The sequence below is a fragment of the Podarcis cretensis genome, assembly GCF_951804945.1.
Source record: "Podarcis cretensis genome assembly, chromosome: 8".
NCBI lineage: Eukaryota > Metazoa > Chordata > Lepidosauria > Squamata > Lacertidae > Podarcis > Podarcis cretensis.
The window spans coordinates 16,503,104-16,525,900 of record NC_137177.1 but is presented as its reverse complement, the minus strand read 5'-3'; the positions used below and the strand labels follow the sequence as shown (position 1 = coordinate 16,525,900).

General features: G+C 44.6%; 2 protein-coding genes across 3 annotated transcripts; both read right to left on the bottom strand.

The window, feature by feature from the left end:
- Positions 1-4,361: 4,361 nt before the first annotated feature.
- On the bottom strand, positions 4,362-10,053 carry LOC307221690 (phospholipase A2 inhibitor and Ly6/PLAUR domain-containing protein-like). The gene is made up of 5 exons (XM_079986452.1): positions 9,940-10,053; positions 7,032-7,130; positions 5,840-5,989; positions 4,942-5,079; positions 4,362-4,761 (listed from the first exon to the last, which is right to left on the bottom strand). The coding sequence occupies exons 1-5, from the start codon at positions 10,025-10,027 to the stop codon at positions 4,613-4,615; spliced, it is 624 nt and encodes a 207-aa protein (XP_079842578.1). The 5' UTR covers positions 10,028-10,053; the 3' UTR covers positions 4,362-4,612.
- Positions 10,054-18,704: 8,651 nt separating this feature from the next.
- Positions 18,705-22,797, bottom strand: LOC307221700 (phospholipase A2 inhibitor gamma subunit B-like). 2 transcript variants are annotated; one of them, XM_079986462.1, is made up of 4 exons: positions 22,592-22,797; positions 21,633-21,782; positions 20,731-20,868; positions 18,705-19,166 (listed from the first exon to the last, which is right to left on the bottom strand). In XM_079986462.1, the coding sequence occupies exons 1-4, from the start codon at positions 22,596-22,598 to the stop codon at positions 18,862-18,864; spliced, it is 600 nt and encodes a 199-aa protein (XP_079842588.1). In that variant the 5' UTR covers positions 22,599-22,797; the 3' UTR covers positions 18,705-18,861. The 2 variants fall into 2 exon arrangements, 1 of the variants encoding a protein (XP_079842588.1); XR_013841445.1 differs by lacking the exons at positions 20,731-20,868; positions 21,633-21,782; positions 22,592-22,797 and adding an exon at positions 19,271-19,511.

The following is a 22,797-nucleotide window of genomic DNA, read 5'->3' as shown; positions in this document are numbered from 1 at the left end:
AGCTTGAGGATAGGGACAGGGAAGACATCCCATTCAACTTGGACCTCAGTTTCTGCCGTGTGGTAACAAGCTTCTAGGGGGTTCCAGGCACTCAAGATTTGTGTTTTTCCATTAGAAAATCAGGACACAGCAGAGTCTGCAATGTCTTAGAAATATGGTTTATTCACACATATTTGCACCTAAAACCTTCAGTGGAGGAAGTGCAGAATATGACACCCCAAGAGTATCTCTCATTGCTCCTCTCATAGCTATAGCAAGCTTGGCCCCACCCCATCACTTAATGGATCCAAATGGTTTCCAGGGAGTGGCAGGGGTTGGATCTCTCGGTGGCATTTGATACCATCAATCATAACATCCTTCTGGAATATCTAGAGGAGCTGGGGGCACTGTTATACAGTGTTCCACTCCTTCCTCCTGGACTGTGTCCAGAAAGTGGTGATGGGGGATGAGTGGGTTATAAATATTATTATTATTATTATTATTCCCATGTTGATGGCTTTCAGCTGATTCCCTGGTGACCCACTGGAATGTAGAGTTAACCAGGGCTATGAACTGTCTGGCTCTGAACCACCCTCTCCAATTGTATGGGAGCCTGGACAGCCCCATGGTTTTCTGCAGAGCTGAGGGCAATGAAACATTCGTTGAGACGACTAGAGTGCTGGTGGCGGAAAACTCATTCTGAATCGAACCGGAAATGGGTTAGAGCTCAATGTCAAGCCTATCAAGTGGTGACAGCGACAGTGAAGAGGACCTTCTTCACTGCCTCTGTTGCATCTGCAGAAGACAGCAGCAGGAAACTCTTTCAGGTGGTTCGTAATCTAAGAGAACCACTTTTGCTATCGGGGCCTAGTAAGGATCCCAAGATCTCCTGCAATGATTTTGCAACTTTTTTGCAGATAAAGTCTCTCAGATTCGGAAAGAGATAGACTCCACCATGGGAGCAGGGCTGGGGGAGGAGAGTACCAGAGTCCTGTCTGGTCAAATTGCATGGGATCAATTCCAATCTGTTACCTCCAAGGATGTGGACAGGTTGTTTGGATGAGTGAAACCAACCATCTGTCTCCTTGATCCTTGCCCATCCTGGCTCATAAAAGTCAGCTGGAAAGGGCTGGGCGATGGGCTCTGTGGGGTGGTGAATGCTTCCCTCTATGAGTTGTTGCGGAACAACTCCAGGCATGCCTGGAGGATGCGGACCATTTGGATCCCTTCCAATTGGGATTCAGGCCCCATCATGGGACTGAAACTGCCTTGGTTGTGCTGGTCTATGATATCTAGCGGGCTAGGGACAAAGGTGAAAGTTGTTTCCTAGTTCAGCTGGATCTCTCAGCGGCCTTTGATACCATCAACCATGACATCCTTCTGAACCATTTAAAGGAGCTGGGAGCTGGGGCACTGTTATACAGCGGTTCCGTTCCTTCCTCCTGGGCCATGTCCAGAAAGTGGTGTTGGGGAATGAGTGTTCAGACCCCTGGGCTCTCACTTGTGGGGTGCCTCAAGGTTCTGTCCTCTCCTCCATGCTTTTTAATACCTATATGAAGCTGCTGGGAGAGATCATCAGGGGGGTTGTGCTGACTGTTCATCAGTATGCAGATGATACCCAGCTCACCTCTTTTTCAAATCAAAACAAGTGAAGGCGGTGAATGTCATGTGTGAATGTATGGAGGCGGTTGGAGGATGGATGGCATATAACAGATTGAGGTTGAATCCTGACAAGGCAGAAGTACTGTTTCTGGGGGATAGGGGGCAGGCTAGTATGGGGGACTCCCTGCTTCCGAATAGGGCAACTATGCCCCTGAAGAACTATGTGCACCACCTGGGAGTCATTTCAGACTCACAACTGTCCATGGAGGTGCAGGTTAATTCTGTGTCCAGGGCAGCTGTCTACCAGCTCCACCTGGTACGCAGGCTGAGACCCTGTCTTGTCAGAGTGGTGCATGTTCTAGTTCTCTCCTGCTTGGACTACTGCAATGTGCTCTACGTGGGACTACCTTTGAAGGTGACCTGGAAACTACAACTAATCCAGAATGTGGCAGCTAGTCTGGTGACTGGGAGTGGCCAATGAGACCACATAACACTGGGCCTGAAAGACCTACATTGGCTTCCGGTATGTTTCTGAGCACAATTCAAAGTGTTGGTGCTGACCTTTAAAGCACTAAACCACCTTCGGTCCAGTATACCTGAAGGAGTGTCTCCACCCCCATCATCCAGCCAGGACACTGAGGTCCAGCGCTGAGGACCTTCTGGTGTTCCCCTCACTGCAAGAAGTGAGGTTGCAGGGAACCAGGCAGAGGGCCTTCTCAGTAGTGGTGCCTGCCTTGTGGAATGCCCTTCCACCAGATGTCAATGAAATAAAGAACTATCTGACTTTTGGAAGACATCTGAAAGGAGTCCTGTTTAGGGAAGTTTTTAATTTTTGTTGTTTTACAGTGTTTTTAATATTTTGTTGATAGCCATCCAGAGTAGCTAGGGAAACCCAGCCAAATGGGCGGGGTAGGAAGAAGAAGAAGAAGAAGAAGAAGAAGAAGAAGAAGAAGAAGAAGAAGAAGAAGAAGAAGAAGTTGTTGTTGCTGCTGCTACAGTGGTGCCCCGCAAGACGAATGCCTCGCAAGACGAAAAACCCGCTAGATGAAAGGGTTTTCCGTTTTTCGAGGCGCTTCGCAAGACGAATTTCTCTATGGGCTTGCTTCGCAAGACGAAAACGTCTTGCGAGTCTTGCGAGTTTTTCCCCTTTTCCCCCCTTTTTCTAAGCCGCTAAGCCGCTAATAGCCGCTTAGCCGCTAAGCCGCTAAGCTGCTAATAGCCGCTAAGCCGCTAAGCCGCTAATAGCGCTAAGCCGCTAAGCCGCTAATAGGGTTGCTTCGCAAGACGAAAAAACCGCTAGACGAAGAGACTCGCGGAACGGATTATTTTCGTCTTGCGAGGCACCACTGTGTTGTTGTTGTTGTTGTTGTTGTTAACAAGTCATGTCCCCCGGGTCTCTCAGTGCATTTTTTACATTTAAAAACAAAAACAAAAACGTAAGGTGGTCATAGTTGCAGGATCGCATTGGAAGATTTCCAGTGCGCCATCAGAATCCTAGTTTTGCATGAAGAAATGGGGGTTGGAGGTTAATAACTGTGTGGGGTAAGGAAAGGAAGCTTGAGGGGTTAATGTAGAGGGAATGATAATGAGATTGGTGAATGGTATCAGCAGGAAGAAAGATGTTTGTGTGTTTCTATGCTAGCCTAACCCACTTCTAGTAGTCCAAAAACTTTAGAGCAATGCAAACTGGATAAGGTAACATACAGATCTTCACCCATCCCTCTAACCACCCCACTTCCTCCTCCACCTCTTCCTCCTCCTCCTCCTCCTCTTCTTCTTCTTCTTTAAAAAAATATTTTTTTATTAAAGATTTTTCTACTTCTGATTTTGAGTTTAGGTTTTCTAACTCTTTTTAAATGAGATTCCTCTCTTTTTATATACAGAGGTACCTCAGGTTACGGACACTTCAGGTTACAGATGCTTCAGGTTACAGACTCCACTAACCCAGAAATAGTACCTTGGGTTAAGACCTTTGCTTCAAGTTGAGAACAGAAATCCTGTGGTGGCGGTGGCAGGAGGCCCCATTACTTAAAGTGGTGCTTCAGGTTAAGAACAGTTTCAGGTTAAGAATGGACCTCCAGAACAAATTAAGTTCTTAACCTGAGGTATCACTGTATACAATAATTTCAGACATAGCTAATGAGTTGTTTTATTTTGTATTTGTTTTTCTGCCCCAGAATGGTTGAATCACTTTTTAAATCAATACAATTAAAAGTAGAAACACAAGGACCTCTTTTAGCACCCCACCCAGCCATGCAAGGAGCCTCTGGTTGGGACCTTCACTGAAGTAAATTATTGCTGATAACCATCCGGAAGAAACAAACAAAACCATTTTTGGACTAAATATTCTTTATTGGGCCTGCAATCTTTCATTCACACACAGCCTGGAAATTCAAAAACACACTTTGGAGGAGGTGGGAGAGGTATTGTGATACTCAAGTCAGGATGAGGAAGAAATTCAATTTTGTATGCATATTAATGAGAAACTAACTCATTTGCACTTTCCAGACCAATATGCAAACTAAAACTCAGCCTTAAAATTTCACGTTTCTCATAATTTTGCAATGTAGTTCATAAGCCAAACTGTGTATAAAAAAATGCATTTATGTGAGGAAAATGCATATATTAGTGATAATAACATTCTGTGTCTATTATTCAAACTGCATGTAAATGTTGTGTTTATTAGGGTAAATCCATGCTAAAATGTGAGCAGATTTTCAATAGTTTTTTAAAGAAGCTAATTGCCATAGAAATGTCGAGAACTGAATTTAGGGTTAAAAAATTGAGAAACTTAATAGCACTGTAATTTGACAGATCTGTCCTTTTCGGTGCCGAAATGCTCATGGCATGAATCCTTCGAAGTGGCTAGCATTGAAAGAGAGCTCAGGAGAGAAACTTCATAAAGGGAATGCTGGAGATCATGGGTAGCAAGAGAAGGAAGGAGTACTTTCCCAAGATATGGTTTGCACTAGATTTTGTTCTTGTTTTAGGAGTTGTGACTGGTTTCTGCTGATGCAAAACTTCTGCCTGGTTAATTAGTTGCAGCTGGTGCTGGCTTTTCGGCATCGACACATGATATTTTATCCATTTTGTAGGGGATTCCTGCAATTGTCACTTCATAGTTCTCTACACCGCACATATTGCTTGTTCCACAACCATGCAGGACGAACTTCTTGGCACCTGCAGGTAAATATGGGGATCATCAGCAGATGTCAGTGGCGGCTGCTCTAGTACAGCAAATGGGGCATGACCCCTTCCATTTCAGTCTGCCCTCACCCAGCCCCCATTAGCCTGCCTTCTGACTCACAACCAGGCCAAGCCTGACCCTCCTCCTCCCTTCCTAATTCCCTTCAGGGTTACCAGAGCTTCCTGTTGCACTGATGCAACTCATTTGACCATCTGTGCATGAGACCCGTCCACCCTTGCATTTCTCCTCCGTCTGAGCATAACATCCAGTTGGACAAGTGTACCCATTCTCAGTCCAAGTAGTTGGGAGAACTAGGAAGCAAAGAAGAAAGAAGCAAATTGTCATATATGGAAAGTTTTTACATAAGAATCTCTGAAGAGCCCTGCTGGATCATTGACAGGCCTGCTTCACACAGACACAGCAGCCGCAGCCTTCCTGATGCATTCACACAACCACCCACTGAGTCCTCCCCACTCCCAGCTCTTTGTTAGCATATTCTTTGTCAGAATAAAAGAATGAGGTCTAGAGTCACAGGTTTGACACCTTTCCTGTCTTGTGTTAGGATGAAAGGTGTGGAGGGACTAAAACTTCTCCTGTTCATGCCAAGTTTCAAAAGCAAATTGTGAATGTTTTCATCATTCTGAAACCAAGGGCCCCTCCAGATGGGTCTTTTATTGCAGTTCATTTGTGCAACATGTTCTTCAAACTATAATATTGCATTAGTGATGGATTTCTCCTGGTTTCATGTGTCCTGTGGTGTTTCCTACTGCATTATTACTGACTGGAGGGGCTGTGGAGCAACAGAAGTGGGACGAAAATAAACCAGGACATTTGTGGCATGAAAGGCGATGGGCTTTCAGCAGGAAGTAATGGGTTGTGCACTGATTGGAAATGAAGCAGTATGACCAGCCCAATACCTCTGCACATGCAAACAGTATTGAGAGTGGAATTGTGTGTGATTGGCCCCATAGCACCATGGGCACAAATCACCCTGAACGCACTATAAAAAGGACTTCTGGAGAGGTCCAGGTTTGCAATTCTGATATCAGAGAGGGGCAGGTGATGACTTACTTCCCCAATCTAAGTTTTTGTTGCACCCATCTTCAGTACAGCAAGCGGAGCTGGAGCGCAAATGTTTCCCGTCTCCTATGGTGATGGTAAAAGCATTGGCACAAGAATCATTTTTCCCACATGTATAGAATGTTGTACTAAACTTGACCCCTGTATACCAGAAAAGGAAAAAGACAAACAACATGTCAGGAGAGCCCATTCCCCAGAATCCTTCATTCTCTGCCAAACTCCACTCTGCCTTGCCCTTCCATCCTTTCCAAGTTCTCCCAAGGGAATATGGCTTGCTGGAGTACAAGCGCCTCCATCTTGCTGAATTAAGCTCTGGAAGTTCCAGATCAATGGTGAAGAACCTCAGGTCTTTCTGTATCTGACCCTACAGAACCTGCCCAATCCACACCCCTTACCAACTTTGTTTTACATCCTCCTTGAGTGTGTTTGCCTGGCTGGTATATGTCATTGAAATCTGATAATGATTTCTGTTTTCCTTGACCGAGTGGAAGAGAGAGAGAGAGATGAGTGTTTGTGGACAGAACCTAGCCTACAAAGCTAAAATTTACATTTATTCCTTTGCCTACTTTTGCTGGGCAGTGGTAGAGGAGAAAGTCCTGGCTGGTCCATTAAGTGAATGGGGTACTTCCTGTTCTTCTATTATTATTATTATTATTATTATTATTATTATTATTATTATTATTATATTTATACCCTACCCATCTGACTGGGTTGCCCCAGCCAACATATATAAAAACATAATAAAATATTTAAAAACTTCCCTATGCAGGGCTGTCTTCAGATGTCTTCTAAAGGTTGCATGGTTACTTATCTCCTTGGTTTGGGGGTCAGATAACTCCATACCCTCCAACATTTATCCAATGAAAATAGGGGCATCCTAAGGAAATGCAGGACATTCCAGGATCAAATCAGAAACCGGGTCAGCTTCTGTAAATCCAGGACTGTCGCTCGAAAATAAGGAAACTTGGAGGGTCTGCTATCAGCTTCCAACTCCTTCTTAGTCTCAGAGTTGTCCCTTGCAGAACTCAGCTGGGAGCAGAAGCATGGGGATGAAAGTAGAATGATTTGGCTCTGCCCTTCATTGGCCTTCTTCCATACCAGTCCTAATGGGCACCAGACTCCACTGGATAGATTGTGGCACAGCGTGGAGCATGCCACCAGGCAAGGCCAACATCTTCCTTACCAAACATTGTGCTCTCGTCCTTGATGACCACACAGGCATTCAAACCACTGTCACAGTCTGAAACCTCAGAACCTTCAGTTCCTTGTTGACACTTTATGGCTGGAAGAAGAAGAAAAAGGCTAAACAAAATTATATCAGAGTGAAGACATAACAAATATAATGGGAGAAGTTCTGCTGTGGCTCTATGATTGGAGGAGCCTTCCCCCCCCCTTAGAGGACAAGTAGGACAATGGGGGAGCTAAAATACCTCAGAAAAAATAAGGGGGCAGATGACGGAGATAAATATACATACAAAAGTTAAATATTTGGCAATATAGTTGATAGACCATAATATTAAGATATTTAAAGACAATTATGAGAAAATTTGAAAAAGAAATAAAAAGGAATTTAGAAATTTGGGGGGAAATGAATTTGTCATTGTTAGGAAGAATTTCAGTGACTGAGATGAATGTATTGCCAAAAATGTTGTTTTTATTCCAATCAATCCCGGTGAGAAACAATGCGAGCTGCTTCAAAGAATGGTAAAAAGATATTTCAAAATTTATCTGTAAACGGAAGAAACCAAGAATAAAATATAGACTACTAACAGACATCAAAGATAGAGGAGGTTTCTCTCTACCGGATTTAAGATTATATTATGAAGCATCTTGCGTCTGCTGGATCCAGGATTGGATAAAAATAAAAGATACAGATTTGCTAGGTTTAGAAGGCCATGACAATAGATTTGGCTGGGATGCGTATATATGGTACCATAAGGCAAAATTACATAAAAGATTTTGGAATCATATAATAAGAAATTCAGTTTTTTAAGTCTGGGAGAAATATAAAGATCTATCAGAACAAAAAACAAAACAAAACACCATGGTGGCTCTCCACGCTAGAAGCAATATCTCTCAAAAAAAATTAATCTGAGGACAAATTGGTCAACATATAATCAGTTAAAATTAAAGGAGTTTGTAAAAGTCAGAGAAATGGTTACAGATTGGTTACAATATTTTCAGTTAAATGAAACCTTTAAAAATGATAAAAAGAAAGGATTAAGCTATGAAGTGTTAAGATTTCAGAGAGAGATAATAGAAGACCATACCAAATTACTGTCAAAAATGTATAATCTGCTCTTGGAATGGAATACCAAAGAGGAACAGGTCAAATATGTCATGATAAAATGGGCAAAAGATGTGGCACACAATATACAAATGATAGACTGGGAAAGGATCTGGAAGAGAGATCTGAAATTTATGGCATGTACCTCATTGAAAGAAAACCATATGAAAATGATGTATCGGTGGTATCTAACCCCGGTTAAATTAGCAAAGATTTATTGAACAAGATCAAATATGTGTTGGAAATGTAAAAAAGTAGAAGGTACCTTTTATCATATGTGGTGGAAATGGAAGGTTGGATAGCAATTCCTTTCATTCTCAGCCTCCGGGTTCTCACCCAGGGTCCAAACACACTCTCAGCTCACCCACAAAAGTCTCACAATCAGAACAGCGGTCATTGATCTAGTCTCTCACTATAGACTTGCTTTTCATGGGCAAGCCCAAGGTCAATGGTAGGTCTTAGTTGTGGGATTCCCATAGTCATCTGGCTGAGAATAGGATTATGGACAATGTGGACTACTGGCCTGATCCTGCAGGCTCTTCCTGTGTTTTTCTACCAAATATAGAGGTAAAGGGACCCCTGACCGTTAGGTCCAGTCACGGACGCCTCTGGGGTTGTGGCGCTCATCTTGCTTTATTGGCTGATGGAGCCGGCGTACAGCTTCCGGGTCATGTAGTCAGCATGACTAAGCTGCTTCTGGCGAACCGTTTAGCTTCCCGCTGGAGCGGTACCTATTTATCTACTTGCACTTCATGCTTTCGAACTGCTAGGTTGGCAGGAGCAGGGAACGAGCAACGGCAGCTCACCATGTCACGGGGATTCGAACTGCTGACCTTCTGATCGGCAAGCCCTAGGCTCTGTGGTTTAACCCACAGCCCCCCTTGCTATGAGGTGTATAAAAAGCCGAAGCAACAACAGACAACTTAAAGAAAACATTACATATAAAATGTTACATATAAAAACATTACATTAATATAACATTACTAATATATATATATAAATCAATAGCAATTTCTTTCGATCTCTTTTATATATATATATTTATATATAAATTTTATTAGTTTTTTAACATATCACTTTCAGCAGTATTTAAACACACTTTTACATCTTATTCAATTTTTTTGACTTCCATCAGTCCTGTCTGAAAATTTTCCAATCTAATCTCTTAGTATGCATTTCTTATTTTCCCTATTACATTTCAAACTCATAACCAATATCTCTATCTTTTTCTACTTTGTAACACTTCATATATTTCTCCTTACAAAACTTCTTGTAGTCCTACTAGCCTAATTTGTTGATTACAGTTGCTCTTCAAATAATTCAACAATTCCTTTCATTCTCCGCCTCTCGGTTCTCACCCAGGGTCCAAACACACTCTCAGCTCACCCACAAAAGTCTCGCAATCAGAACATCTGCCATCGATCTAGTCTCTTACTATAGACTTGCTTTTTATGGGCAAGCCCAAGGTCAATGGTACTCCCTTAGGCTTCCCACAGCTGTGTCCCATTCAGCTGCCCTTTCCACACCCACTTCAAGGTACAGCAGATGCGCTAAGTCTCCCAGGGGGTCCAAAGGATGGGGAAAGTTTCCCTTTCTTTCTTCACCCTCTTCACCCTCTGTCCCCTCCTCGTTCTCAAGCTGGCAGATCCTCCTGTTTTAAGAAAGTTCTCTGCAAAGTTTTCAACCCCCCTAGATTAGCATCAAACGATGGCCCAGTTGATATGTCATTCCATAGTGCTGGTCTTCCATTCTGTCCCTAACAGCATAGTAGGAGAATGGATGTGATCAATGATAAATAACTTACGTGGATCCACAGAGGCAACTAAGAGTGGTGAAAGAAGGCAGAGCACAAGGAGAGGCAACATAGTACCGTAAGGTAGGGCTACGATCATTGCTGAGTTTGAGTGCTTCTTGCGCACAGATGTATGTGCAAAGGACATTTTATAGATGGGTCTGCTGTAACATCTTTTAGGGAGTTGCTCCAATGAACCACAGTAAAAGGAGTGTTGTGTAGTGTAAATACCCATAAAGAAAATGGGCGGAGATGCCTCTCTTATTGTGCCAGGACTTCCTGGAATGAACGGTGGATTCTGACGACAAATTTGGCAAAACTGATGCCAACTTGATGCATTTCTAGCTTTAGGAATGTTTGGCATGTACCTTACATATTGTTACTTATTCCATTTATTCCCCCCTCCTCTATGGACCCTCAAGCAGGCAGGCAGGGAGGAACACTCTTTTATTCTATCAACAACCCTGTGAGGTAGGTTCAGCTGAGAAATAGTGTGTAGCCCAAAGTACATCACCCAAGGAGTTTCATGGACGAGTGCAGATCTGGCTCCAGGTCTTCCTCCCCCTGCCATATTATCATTTATTGCCTGCTGTGTTCTGAGATTAGTACAGCCAGCTCCAGAAAACAGGGAAAGATCAGAGAGGAGCCTCAAAACTCAAGGATGGTGAGCCTGTGGCCCTCTGGATGTTGATATGGATGCAGTTTCCATCAACCCTAACCAATAACCATGCTGGCTGGGACTGAACTGCAGTCCAGCAACACTTGGAGGGTGACAAATTCGCTACCCCAGCTCAAGTTCAAAAAGTTTGAGGAACACTTGTCTCTCAAGCCTCATCTGGTGAGAATCCTATCCAGCAGCAACATAGTGGGACTGTATAGAAGGACTATATGGTAGTCCTCTTGAGAGTGATGGCGCTCTTAGCTCTGCTCCTGAAGATTGTTGTTGGTTTGTGTGTGTGTCAGAGGGGGCAAATTGCTCTGAAGATTGGGAGCAGGCAATGATGCACGCATGATGTCAGGCTATTGGGAGGAGTCAGGGGGTGGTGTCAGGTGTCATGGAATCCGATCCCCACCCCCACCCTCCATGGTAGGCTGCCAGGAATAGATAGGACAGGGATAGTTCTTACCAATGTTTTTTATTTGATGTTCACAGAAAGAGGCTTAGAAATGCAGCCTCTTGGAGTAATGGTGTTGCTCTGAGTAATCTCCACCCCACTTCTCTCCTCAATCGTCAACAACACCACCTTACGGTGCCCGCTTAGGGCCATTTCCTCCGAGCCTTTTGCTTTCCTACTTTCAATGCTCGCCGGGTTCTGGGAGAAGGTGGGTCTGGAATGCTTTCTAGTGATAACGTGTCAGCCAGCTGCTCCGGCTCTGCTTCCCCCTCCTCCTCTTCCATTATTTCCCAACTTTGCCTCTCGTCTGCCTCTGAACCGTAACCTTCCTCAAACAACTGTTGTAAATCTATACTGTCTTCCTCTTCTCTGGAAGGTTCAGGAGGGGGAGGTGGTCTTCACCATTCCTCCCCTGTCCAGTCCTGACATGTGGAGGCAAATGCAGCAGCAGTGCAGATTCAATGGCCAGCGCTTCCTCCTCTCTCACATTCAGCCTTCTCCCCCTCCTCCCTCCGCTGCCACTGGATAGGTGTTGCTTCCCCCTCCTTCCCCTCCGCAGCAGGAGGAGCCAGCCACTGAAGCCGAACCACACGTGGCTCTGTGCTCAGTCTCCTCTGCCCCCTAATTGTTTGGAACATTGGGGGGGGGGGTCACCCACCAAAATATGGGGCACCCAGAAGAGTGGGGGCCCTAGGATTTGGCACCCCTGGTGTGTGTGTTTGTGTGTATGTGTGGAGTCGTTTTGGGGTGGGGTTGCATTTTATTGAAGCAAAAGACAGGCAGAACCATGAGTGACATCGGCTGGGCCAGGGACTGGACAGAGGAACAGTGGTGGACACCACCTCCCTAGCCTGAACCTTCCAGAGAAGAAGAAGACCGTAAAGATTTACAACAGTGGTTTGTGGTGGGGGGGTCATAGATCAGAGGAGGATGAAAGGCAAAGTTGGGAAATTATGGGAGAAGAGGAGGAGGTAAAGCTGGAGCAGCTGGATGACATGTTATCACTAGAAAGCATTCCAGACCCCCCTTCTCCCAGAACCTGGCAGGCATTGAAAATAGGAGACCAAAGGGCTCAGAGACAAATGACCCTAAGTGGCCACCGTAAGGTGGGTGGTGCTGATGACGATTGAGGAAGTTGAGAAAAGAGGCTGCATTTCTAAGCCTCTCTCTGCGAATATTGAATAAAAGCCATTGGTAAGAACTTTCCTTGTTTCATCTATTCCTGACAGAATTCTGTGGGGGGGGGGTCAGATTCCCTGAAGACTGACAGGCTGTGACTTCAAGAACATGTGCTTGAGCTTTCTTTTCCCTCCTCCTTCCCATTGCTTTTTCTGCATGTGATGTGTATTTTTAGGGTGTGAAACTGGAATGCAGAGGAACCATCTTAGTCATGATTTTTATACTCCACTGTTTTGGCTAAAGGCCAAGGTATAAATTCCATAAGCAAACAAATAAATCTCCACCAGCCATTTTTTGGATCATCTGGTCAGGTACGTGACATATCTACCCACTTCCTGTTTGGCAGCCAAACCAGGAAGTTTGTTGGGTCTTTCATGGGCTGCTGTCTCTGGCTGTGTTTTCCCCTCAGTGTGACATATGTTACCAACCCCTAGATGAAACTAAGGGCTTATTCTCACTTCCCCTTGTCCCACTGCTTTCCCCGCTCAATTGGAGCAAATGACAATTTGGGCTTTTTTCCAGATGGATGTTTGTTCTGATTGAGCACTAAAGAGCAGGTTTTCCATGCAAAAGGAGTGGGGTAAGGGGACGACCACTCAGACCACTTGGACCCAGGCTTTGTAGGCAGGGAACAAGCAGGAATGTGGATGAGCCTTAAAACCATGTTTGCACAGTAAGCTTCCCCCAAAGATTTCCAGGAGTGGTAGTTTGTTAAAGGTGCTGAGAGTTGTTAGGAGACCCTTTGTTAAGACGTGGAGAGTCCTCCCCTCCGTTTGGTAACTTCACAGATAAGAATTAATGAACAGTTTATAATTTATAGTCCTTTTTATTCAGTGATATGGTTGAAAGCAAAAATCCACATCGCTCCACAAGGAGAGCAGCAACATCCTGGATGCCAACAAGAAGTTCCTCCTCCTCTCTGCATTCTTTGTTCTCTAATACAGACGAACCTTCTAGTTCTTAGGGAGGGAGGGTCCCTCACACTCTCTAATGATGTCTCTGCTGGCTGTTCCCTCCCTTCTTTTATCTATCCATTATCTTGTAGCTAGGTAACTCCTGCTGAAGCTGCTCAGTGTCAGTATCTCTCCCTGCTTCTGAAACCGCTGGAGACCGGGGGCGGGGGGCACGCGAATCTTCCCCCTCCAACTGCTCTTCAGATAGGAGTTACTCTGCCTGGAGATGCATTCTCCAACCCTCTGATTCAGACCATGCCCTGACACCCCTATCCCCCGCCCCGAGCTACAATTCCTAAGTTCCCTGAGGAGAGGGGTGGAGAACTGTAGCTCTGTGATGGAAAAATGCAGTCTCCAAACAATTCTCTGCCCCCTTAACAAACTTTGTTGTTGTTGTTTAGTCATTTAGTCGTGTCCGCCTCTTCGTGACCCCATGGACCAGAGCACGCCAGGCACTCCTGTCTTCCACGGCCTCCCGCAATTTGGTCAAACTCATGCTGGTAGCTTCGAGAACACTATCCAACCATCTCGTCCTCTGTCGTCCCCTTCTCCTTGTGCCCTCCATCTTTCCAAACATCAGGGTCTTTTCCAGGGAGTCTTCTCTTCTCATGAGGTGGCCAAAGTATTGGAGCCTCAGCTCCACGATCTCTCCTTCCAGTGAGCACTCAGGGCTGATTTCCTTCAGAATGGATAGGTTTGATCTTCTTCCAGTCCTTGGGACTCTCAAGAGTCTCCTCCAACACCATAATTCAAAAGCATCAATTCTTTGGTGATCAGCCTTCTTTATGATCCAGCTCTCACTTCCATACATCACTACTGGGAACTACAGCTCCCTAAATTTTTGGGGGAGGCAATGGGTGTTTGGCATCATAGTGGTTCAGGAGTGGCTTGGACTGGCACCATTGAGAAAGGGATGAAGACAGTGGCCTGTGCCTGAGAGAGTCTCTCCTTTGACAAAGGATTTATTGATTGTCCAATTCATGGGGAATCGTTCTCCAACCCTGATGCAGACCTCCTTACTCCTGTCACAGAAAGCTGAGCTGCAGTATGTCCCTGGATCTTGCTGCTGCTGGCATGAATTCAGGCCATTCCTCTAGGTTCAGAGATCGACTCCTAAAACAGAAGTGCTGGATTTACTGCCTGGCAATAAAACTGCCATTGTTGCCCATATCACAGTCCCCTGGCTTTGTTGCAAATGCAAACAGGGTTGTAGCCTTTGGCACAGTCAGCCTCTGACGTTGGCCTTGTTACAGGAAAGTCTGAGGGCTCTCTTGGACAAATGAAGACACCAACCAGAGCAATACAGAGCAAAACAGCAGCCAGTAGGCTCGGTCTTTATTTAAGGAAAGACTGTCGCGACAGGACTCCCACCGCCCACGAGGTGAAGCAAGATGGAAGCCCCGAACAAAGGAAGACCCTAACTTTTATTAGTTGCTAATCCCCCAAGCTACACCCCCAGAATTACATCATATCTACATCATGATTTCATTAAAATTAGGAGGAGTCGAGGAGGGGCTACACAGGTAATCCGAGTGTCCTGACACCTGGCCGGAGCCTCCTCTCCCCTCCCCACATGAGTCATTTTTAAGAACAAAAGAGAAGGGCAAAGTTTCCTGCCCCCTGAGGGGAATCCGGTCAGAGCCCTTTGTAAGAGTCCGCGCGGAATACACTAAAATATGCAGGTTATTGTGTCCCTGATGGCCTTCTGTCTGAGCCCATCACGATGGCCATCAAGGTTGTCACGTCCGCTGGGAAGGTCCGCAGAGTACGTGACCGTTCGGTCAAAGGATTATGGTTGCCCTGTATCAGGTCACCCCCCTTTGATAGTCCTTGTAATATGTAGTCAAATAAAAGTGGTCCGATGAAAATCCGATGTACGGCTGATTTTTGGTGAATTTATAAAGAATATGGTCCTTGAAGTTCAAAGTACTTTCGCCTTTCGGAAGCAACTTGCTACATTTTGATTAAATCAGTCACGGTCAACTGAACTCGGAAACATTGTATTGAGAGCTGTCAAAAGGTGAGGGAAAAGGTGCTTGCAGCCTGCAGTACCAGCGTGGCCGCCGCATGGGGCGCTGTTCGACAATGTTGATTGGCTGAGGCGGCTGCCGTTTGACCTAGAGTTCAGGCGGCCGGTCTACTCACAATAAAGATAGGGCGAAGCGGAGCGCTATGGCGAAAAGCTGTCAGACTAGCGCTTCCTTATTTACGGAAGGCTTTCAAGAGATGGCCCTCTAAAGGGACATCTCTAGGGTCAGGGAGGGTGGATGCGTGTATGTGTGAGTGTGGTGCTTGTGCGGTACACGTGTCAATGGAGGGGGGGTGTTTTCCGGCGACAGCCTCACTGGACACCTACTGAAGCCCACACCCCACTTGCAGTCCCCTGACTCTATGAGCTCTATGCATGATAGTCAGATGATTGTTGTTCTGGGTGGGGTTGCAGTCCCTCTGGTGCAGCAGCTAAGAAGCTTGAGGATAGGGACAGGGAAGACATCCCATTCAACTTCGAGACCTCAGTTTCTGCCGTGTGGTAACAAGTTTCTAGGGGGTTCCAGGCACTCACCCAAGATTTGTGTTTTTCCATTGGAAAATCAGGACACAGCAGAGTCTGCAATGTCTTAGAAATATGGTTTATTCACACATATTTGCACCTAAAACCTTCAGTGGAGGAAGTGCAGAATATGACACCCCAAGAGTATCTCTTGTTGTTCCTCTCATAGCTATAGAAAACTTGTCTCCTAAGCATTAACCAATCATGTTCCCCAGTCTCTCAGTGCAGCCTCTCCCAGCCAGCATACATGGAGTTCTGCTTACTTCCTCCTTCTTGCTTCCAGAACTCCTAGCCAAAACCCCTCTGTGTCAAAGGATGCCCTCCTTTCCTACAGAGACATCACACACCCCTGTTTCCCTGGCAACCTTCCTCTGTGTATGGCAGATCCTTCTGCTTGGTCAGTGACTTCCTTTGAGTGGCTAATGGATGTCCATCAGCACCATGGTTTCTTCAATGAACTGCCATCACCAGGCTGGCCTCATGAGCAAGTTATCTGGTGCTATTCCCAGTCCTTTCTAAGTCCAGGAATCCATGGGTTTCCTCCAACTCTGACACTTCACAGGATGTAGAGACTATGGGGAGTCTGCCCACCTCCCCCTTCGTAACAGTAGTTTCCAAAACAATCCACAAACCAAAAGAAAGCAGCATCATTCAAAATTGACACTTCTCTGAATATTGCAATGTGGTTTGAAATATTGAAAAGATACATTTTCTATATACATATTAAATATTGCTTCCGTGGAATCATGATGTTATTATTCATAGCATCGTCTATTTCTCTAGATAACCATTTCTCCATTCAACATTATTTTCGTTTGTTGTGGGCCATATGGTGTCAAACAGGCAAGTGTGTGTGTGTGTGTGTGTGTGTGTATTTGTATCCCACAAACATTTTTATTGTTATATCTAGCGAAATAAAATAATGAAAAATTTGGGGGAAATAGTTTGTACCCACACTCCCAATATCAGTAATAATAAATATTTTTTTAGCGATTGTGAACAATATGACCCAAATTTGCATTTTGTGGGTATGTCCATTTTTCTTTTCTTTCTTTCTTTCTTTCTTTCTTTCTTTCTTTCTTTCTTTCTTTCTTTCTTTCTTTCTCTCTCTCTCTCTCTTTCTTTCTCTTTCTTTCTTTCTTTCTTTCTTATTTTATCTCATGGATTTGTATAACCTGTCTTAAATAATAATATAAAAACATTTTTTTAAAAAAAATGTAAGGTGCTCATTGTTGCAGGATCACACTGGAAGTTTTCCAGTGCCTCATCAGAATCCAAGATTTGCATGAAGAAATGGGGGTGGGAGTTTAGTAATTGTGTGGGGGTAGGAAAAGGTAGCTGGGGGGGGGAATAATGTAGATGTTTGTGTGTTTCTATGCTATGCAAATACTTTAGAGCAATACAAACTAGAAAATGTAGCATACAGATCTTTACCCATCCCTCTAACCACCCCACTTCTTCTTCTTAAAAATATATATATATTAAAGATTTTCTACATCTGATTTTGACTTTTGGTTATCTAATTCATTTTAAATGAGATTCCTCTCTTATTTATGTACAATAATTTCGGACATAGCTAAGGGGCGCTTCTGTTTTTTTTTTTTTTTTTTTTTTGTCTTTTGGTCCCAGAATGGCCGAATAACTTTTTGAATCAATACAGTGGTACCTCAGGTTAAGAACTTTATTCATTCTGGAGGTCTGTTCTTAACCTGAAACTGTTCTTAACCTGAGGTACCACTTTAGCTAAAGGGGCCTCCCACTGCCGCCATGCCACCACCGCGTGATTTCTGTTCTTATCCTGAAGCAAAGTTCTTAACCTGAGGTATTATTTCTGGGTTAGCGGAGTCTGTAACCTGAAGCATCTGTAACCTGAAGCGTCTGTAACCCAAGGTACCACTGTACAAATAAAAATGTATTATGAAGAAACACGAGTATCTCTTGTAGTCTCACCAGCACACAGCACCCCACCCAGCCATGCAAGGAGCCTCTGGTTGGGACCATCCCTTCATTAAATTATTGTTGACAACCATCTGGAAGAAACAAACAAAACCATTTTTGGACTCAATATTCTTTATTGGGCCTGCAATCTTTCATCCAGAAAACAGTATTGAACCCCTAAAATACACTTGGAGGAGGAGGGAGACACATTGTGGTACCCAAGTGAGGATGAGGAAAAAATACAATTTTGTCTGCATGTTAATGAGAAACTAACTCATTTGCACTTCCCAGTCCAATATGCAAACTAAAACTCAGTTACACTTATTTCACATTTCTCAGAATTTTGCAGTGTAGTTCTTCAACCAAACAGTGTATACGAAAATGCATTTTTGTGGGGAAAGTGGCTAAAGTGCATATTTTAGTGATATTAACATATATACACATATATATATGGCTTGCCAATCAGAAGGTCGGCGGTTCGAATCCCAGCGACGGGGTGAGATCCCGTTGCTCGGTCCCTGCTCCTGCCAACCTAGCAGTTTGAAAGTACAAAGTGCAAATAAATAAATGGGTACCGCTCTGGCAGGAAGGCAAACAGCGTTTCCGTGCACTGCTCTGGTTCACCAGAAGCGGCTTAGTCATGCTGGCCACATGACCCAGAAGCTGTACACCGGCTCCCTCGGCCAGTAAAGCAAGATGAGCACCGCAACCACAGAGTCGGTCACAACTGGACCTAATGGCCAGGAGTCCCTTTACCTTTACTTTTAACATATATACAGATGCATTATATTAGGGGGAAATGCTAGCAAAACCCTATATTAGCCAAACTGCAAGTACAAATTGTGTTTATTAGGAGAAATGCATGCTAAAATGTGGATGGATTTTCAATAGTTATTTTTTTAATGCAGATTTATGTGAGGGGAGTGCATATATTCATGATAATAACATTTATAAAATCATAAAAATTATAAAAAAGGCAATGCTGGTAAAACTGCATGTACAAATTGTGTTAACCAGGAGACCTTCAAGCTAAAACATGGACAGATTTTCAATAGCTATATTTTTTTAAAAAGCAAATTGCTGTAGAAATGTGGAGAACTGAATTTAATGTTCTTTTAAAAAATGAGAAACCTAAGAGCACTGGAATGTGACAGATTTGTCCATTCCTTTGCCTAGCTGAATGGCGTGGAGAGAGAGTTTAGGAGAGGAACTTCATGAAGAGAATGCTGGAGACACTGGGTAGAAGAAGAAGGAAGGAATTCTTCCCCAAGATATGGTGAGTGCAAGCCTCTGATGTTGTTTTGGTACTTGTGGCTGGTTTTTGAGTTACTCCTGATTTTTGAGTTGTAGCTGATGCAGGAGTTGGAGGTTTTGCAGTAGTTGGGGGAGTGTCACACGATATTTCATCCATTTTGTAGGGGATTCCTCCAATTTTCAATTCAAAGTCCTTTACACCGCACATATTGCTTGTTCCGCAGCCCAGCAGGATGAACTTCCTGGCACCTGCAGGTAGACATGATCAACAGCAGGAATTAGTGAAGCCTGCTCTAGTAGAACAAATGGGGCATGGCCCCTTCAACATCAGTCTGCCCTCAGCCACCCCTCACCTGCCAGCCATGGGCCCCACAACCAGTCTTGACCACCAGCTTCCTCCTCCTGAGTCTCAGTGTTGCCCCTTGTAGAATGGAGCAGCGAAGAGGATGGGGACCAAACCAGAGTCAGTTTACTCTACTTGTCAGGGGCTCCTCCCATGCCTATTGGCAATGGTCCAATACCAAAGGCACTGGCTTGGGCCTAACATTGTGTGGGACCAGCGTCGCACCACATGGACGATGTCACGGGCCTAGGACATCTCACACGTGTCCCACGCCTATGACATCACACCTGCAATGCGCATCACACATGCGACACCAGGAGGTGGTTGAGTGCCACGCAGCTTCAATGGCTGCGGATAAAGATGTCTTTATGTTGAGCATGCGAAATAGGTGTTTTTTGCTCCACCCACTTCTAATTCTGCTCCACCCATCACTGGCATCTAACCTCTAAGAAGGGAATTTATTTAGTTATTGAATTTATATCCTACCCTCCCTCTCAAAAGAGCCTGGGGCAGTGAACATAGGCATAATTTATTTTTATTATTGTTGTTGCTGTTTGTTTTTTTTTTAAAAATCACCTTCTGTCTGAAAAAGGGACCCCACCTTTACCCCTCGTAACTCAAGGTGGCATATTTGGTTCTCACAACCATCACTGCCCTATTTTATGTTCACAAAGTGGACTCCAACTGAGCCTCTTTCATATACCAGGCCTCAGCCACAGCTCCATTCCCAGTATGCATTTCCAATAATAAGCATATTACTTATTCTTCCATGCCAAGTGTTTCTCTGTGTGACTGCATCAAGGTAAGCCTCCTCTCCTAACAAGCATTCAGAAGCTGAAAGCCTCCAAGCTGTGTGCTAAGTCTGCATATCAGTCAATAGTATTCAGAATCATCTGGTAAAACACAGCCCTCTTGGCTAATAGGCATTGGCAGCCTTATCCTTCATAAATATTTCTAATACATTTTTGAAGGCCATTCAGTGTGGTGGCCATGATCCCTAGATCTCATGGGACCAATTCCCATCATTTAACTATGCACTGGGCAAAGAAATATTTTCTTTTGGTCATCAAGAATGTTCCAACATTTAGCTTGATTGAATGGTCCCAAGTTCTACTCAAATGAAAAGGACTTATGTGAATGGGCCCAGATTCAATAACACACTCATGACACTTTAGCGCTCCAAAGAACGATGCACACATGCCATTAGCACCTTATCATGGGTGCAATCCCACCATGCTATGGCAATGCACCTGTTCATTTCAATGATGCTCGCAGCAGAGAATATCCTGGGAGATTGTTCCCCAAGAGTCAGGGCTGCAAGTCTGTTGTTCTGCCACCTGAAATAGTCATCTCATCTTGCCTGATGGTTGGTCCACCTCTAGATCCTCCAGAGGCAGCATTCCCCTCCCACCTGCTCCCCCCACCCCACGGAATCCCTCCTCCTCCCTGGCTAAGTCCCTTCAGGGTTACCAGAGCTTCCTGTTGCATTGATGCAACTGTTTTGAGCATCTCTGCATGAGACTGGTCTATTCGCGCAATCATTCATCGTCTGAGCATAACATCCAATTGGACAAGTGTACCCGTTCTCAGTCCAAGTAGTTGGAAGAGCTAGGAATCAAAGCAGAAAGAAGCAAATTGTCATATATGGAAAGTTTTTGCATAAGAATCTCTGAAGAGCCCCGCTGGATAATTGACAGGCCTGCTTCACACAGACACAGCAGCCGCAGCCTTCCTGGTGCATTCACACAACCACCCACTGAGTCCTCCCCCCCCACCAGCTTTTTGTTAGCATATTCTTTGTCAGAATGAAAGAATGAGGTCTAGAGACACAGGTTTGACACCTTTCCTGTCCTGTGTTAGGATGAAAGGTGTGGAGGGACTAAAACTTCCTCCACTCCATGCTGTTCCTGCCAAGTTTCGAAAGCAAATTGTGGCTGTTTTCATCATTCTGAAACTGAGGCCCCACCAGACTTTTATTGCGGGTTCATTTGTGCAGCATGTTCTTCAAACTGTAACACTGCATTGGTGATGGATTTCTCCTGGTTTCATTTGTCCTGCGGTGTTTCCTACTGCATTATTGCTGACTGGAGGGGCTGTGGAGCAACAGAAGTGGGACGAAAATAAACCAGGACATTTGTGGCATGAAAGGGGATGGGCTTTCAGCAGGAAGTAATGGGTTGTGCACTGATTGGAAATGAAGCAGTATGACCAGCCCAATACCTCTGCACATGCAAACAGTATTGAGAGTGGAATTGTGTGTGACTGGCCCAATAGCCTCATGGGCACAAATCATCCTGAATGCACTATAAAAAGGACTTCTGGAGGGGTCCAGGTTTGCAATTCTGATATCAGAGGGGCAGGTGACGACTTACCTCCCCACTCTAAGTCTTTGTTGCACCCATCTTCAGCACAGCAAGCAGAGCTGTGGTGCAAATAACTCCCATCTCCTACGGTGATGGCAAAAGCATTGGCGCAAGAATTTCTTTTTCCACAATCATAGAATTTTGTATTGAAGCTGACACCTATTTACCGGAAGAGAAAAAAGACAAATGGTCAGGAGAGCCCATTCCCCAGAATCCTTCACTCTCTGCCTAACTCCATTGTCTCTGTTCTGCCTTCCCCTTCCATCTGTTCCAAGTTCTCCCAAAGGGAATATGGCTTGCTGGAGTACAAGCACCTCCATCTTGCTGAAGTAAGCTTTGGAAGTTCCAGATCAATGGTGAAGAACCTCAGGACTGCGGACCAAAGGCAACCTCTTTCTGTATTTGACCCTTCAGAACCAGCCCAATCTACACCCCTTACCAACTTCGTTTTACATCCTCCTTGAGTGTCTTTGCCTGGCTGGTATCTGTCATTGAAATCTGACAATGATTCTTGTTTTCCTTGACTGGATGGAAGATAGAGAGAGAGAAGGGTGTTTGAGGGCAGAACCTAGCCTATCAAGCTAAAATTTACATTTATTGCTTTGCCCAATTTTGCTTATGACCCTGCCCAGTCAGGTGTGTGGCCCTCAAAACAGAATGTGGCCCTCAGCTTAAAAGGGAATTCTGCTCTAGAACACTGGGTCAGCTTCTGTAAATCCAGGACTGTCCCTCAAAAATAGGGAAACTTGGATGGTCTGCTATCAGCTTTCATCCCCATGCTTCTGCTCCCAGCTGAGATCCTTGCAGAACTCAGCTGGGAGCAGAAGCATGGGGATGAAAGTAGAATGATTTGGCTCTGCCCTTCATTGGCCTTCTTCCATACCAGTCCTAATGGGCACCAGACTCCATTGGATAGATTGTGGCACAGCGTGGAGCATGCCACCAGGCAAGGCCAACATCTTCCTTACCAAACATTGTGCTCTCGTCCTTGATGACCACGCAGGCATCCAAACCACTGGCACAGTCTGAAACCACAGAACCTTCAGTTCCTTGTTGACACTTAAGGGCTGGAAGAAGAAAGTAAAGGCTGAACAAAATTACCGTATATCAGAGTGAAGACATAACAAATATAATGGGAGAAGTTCTGCTGTGGCTCTATGATTGGAGGAACCTC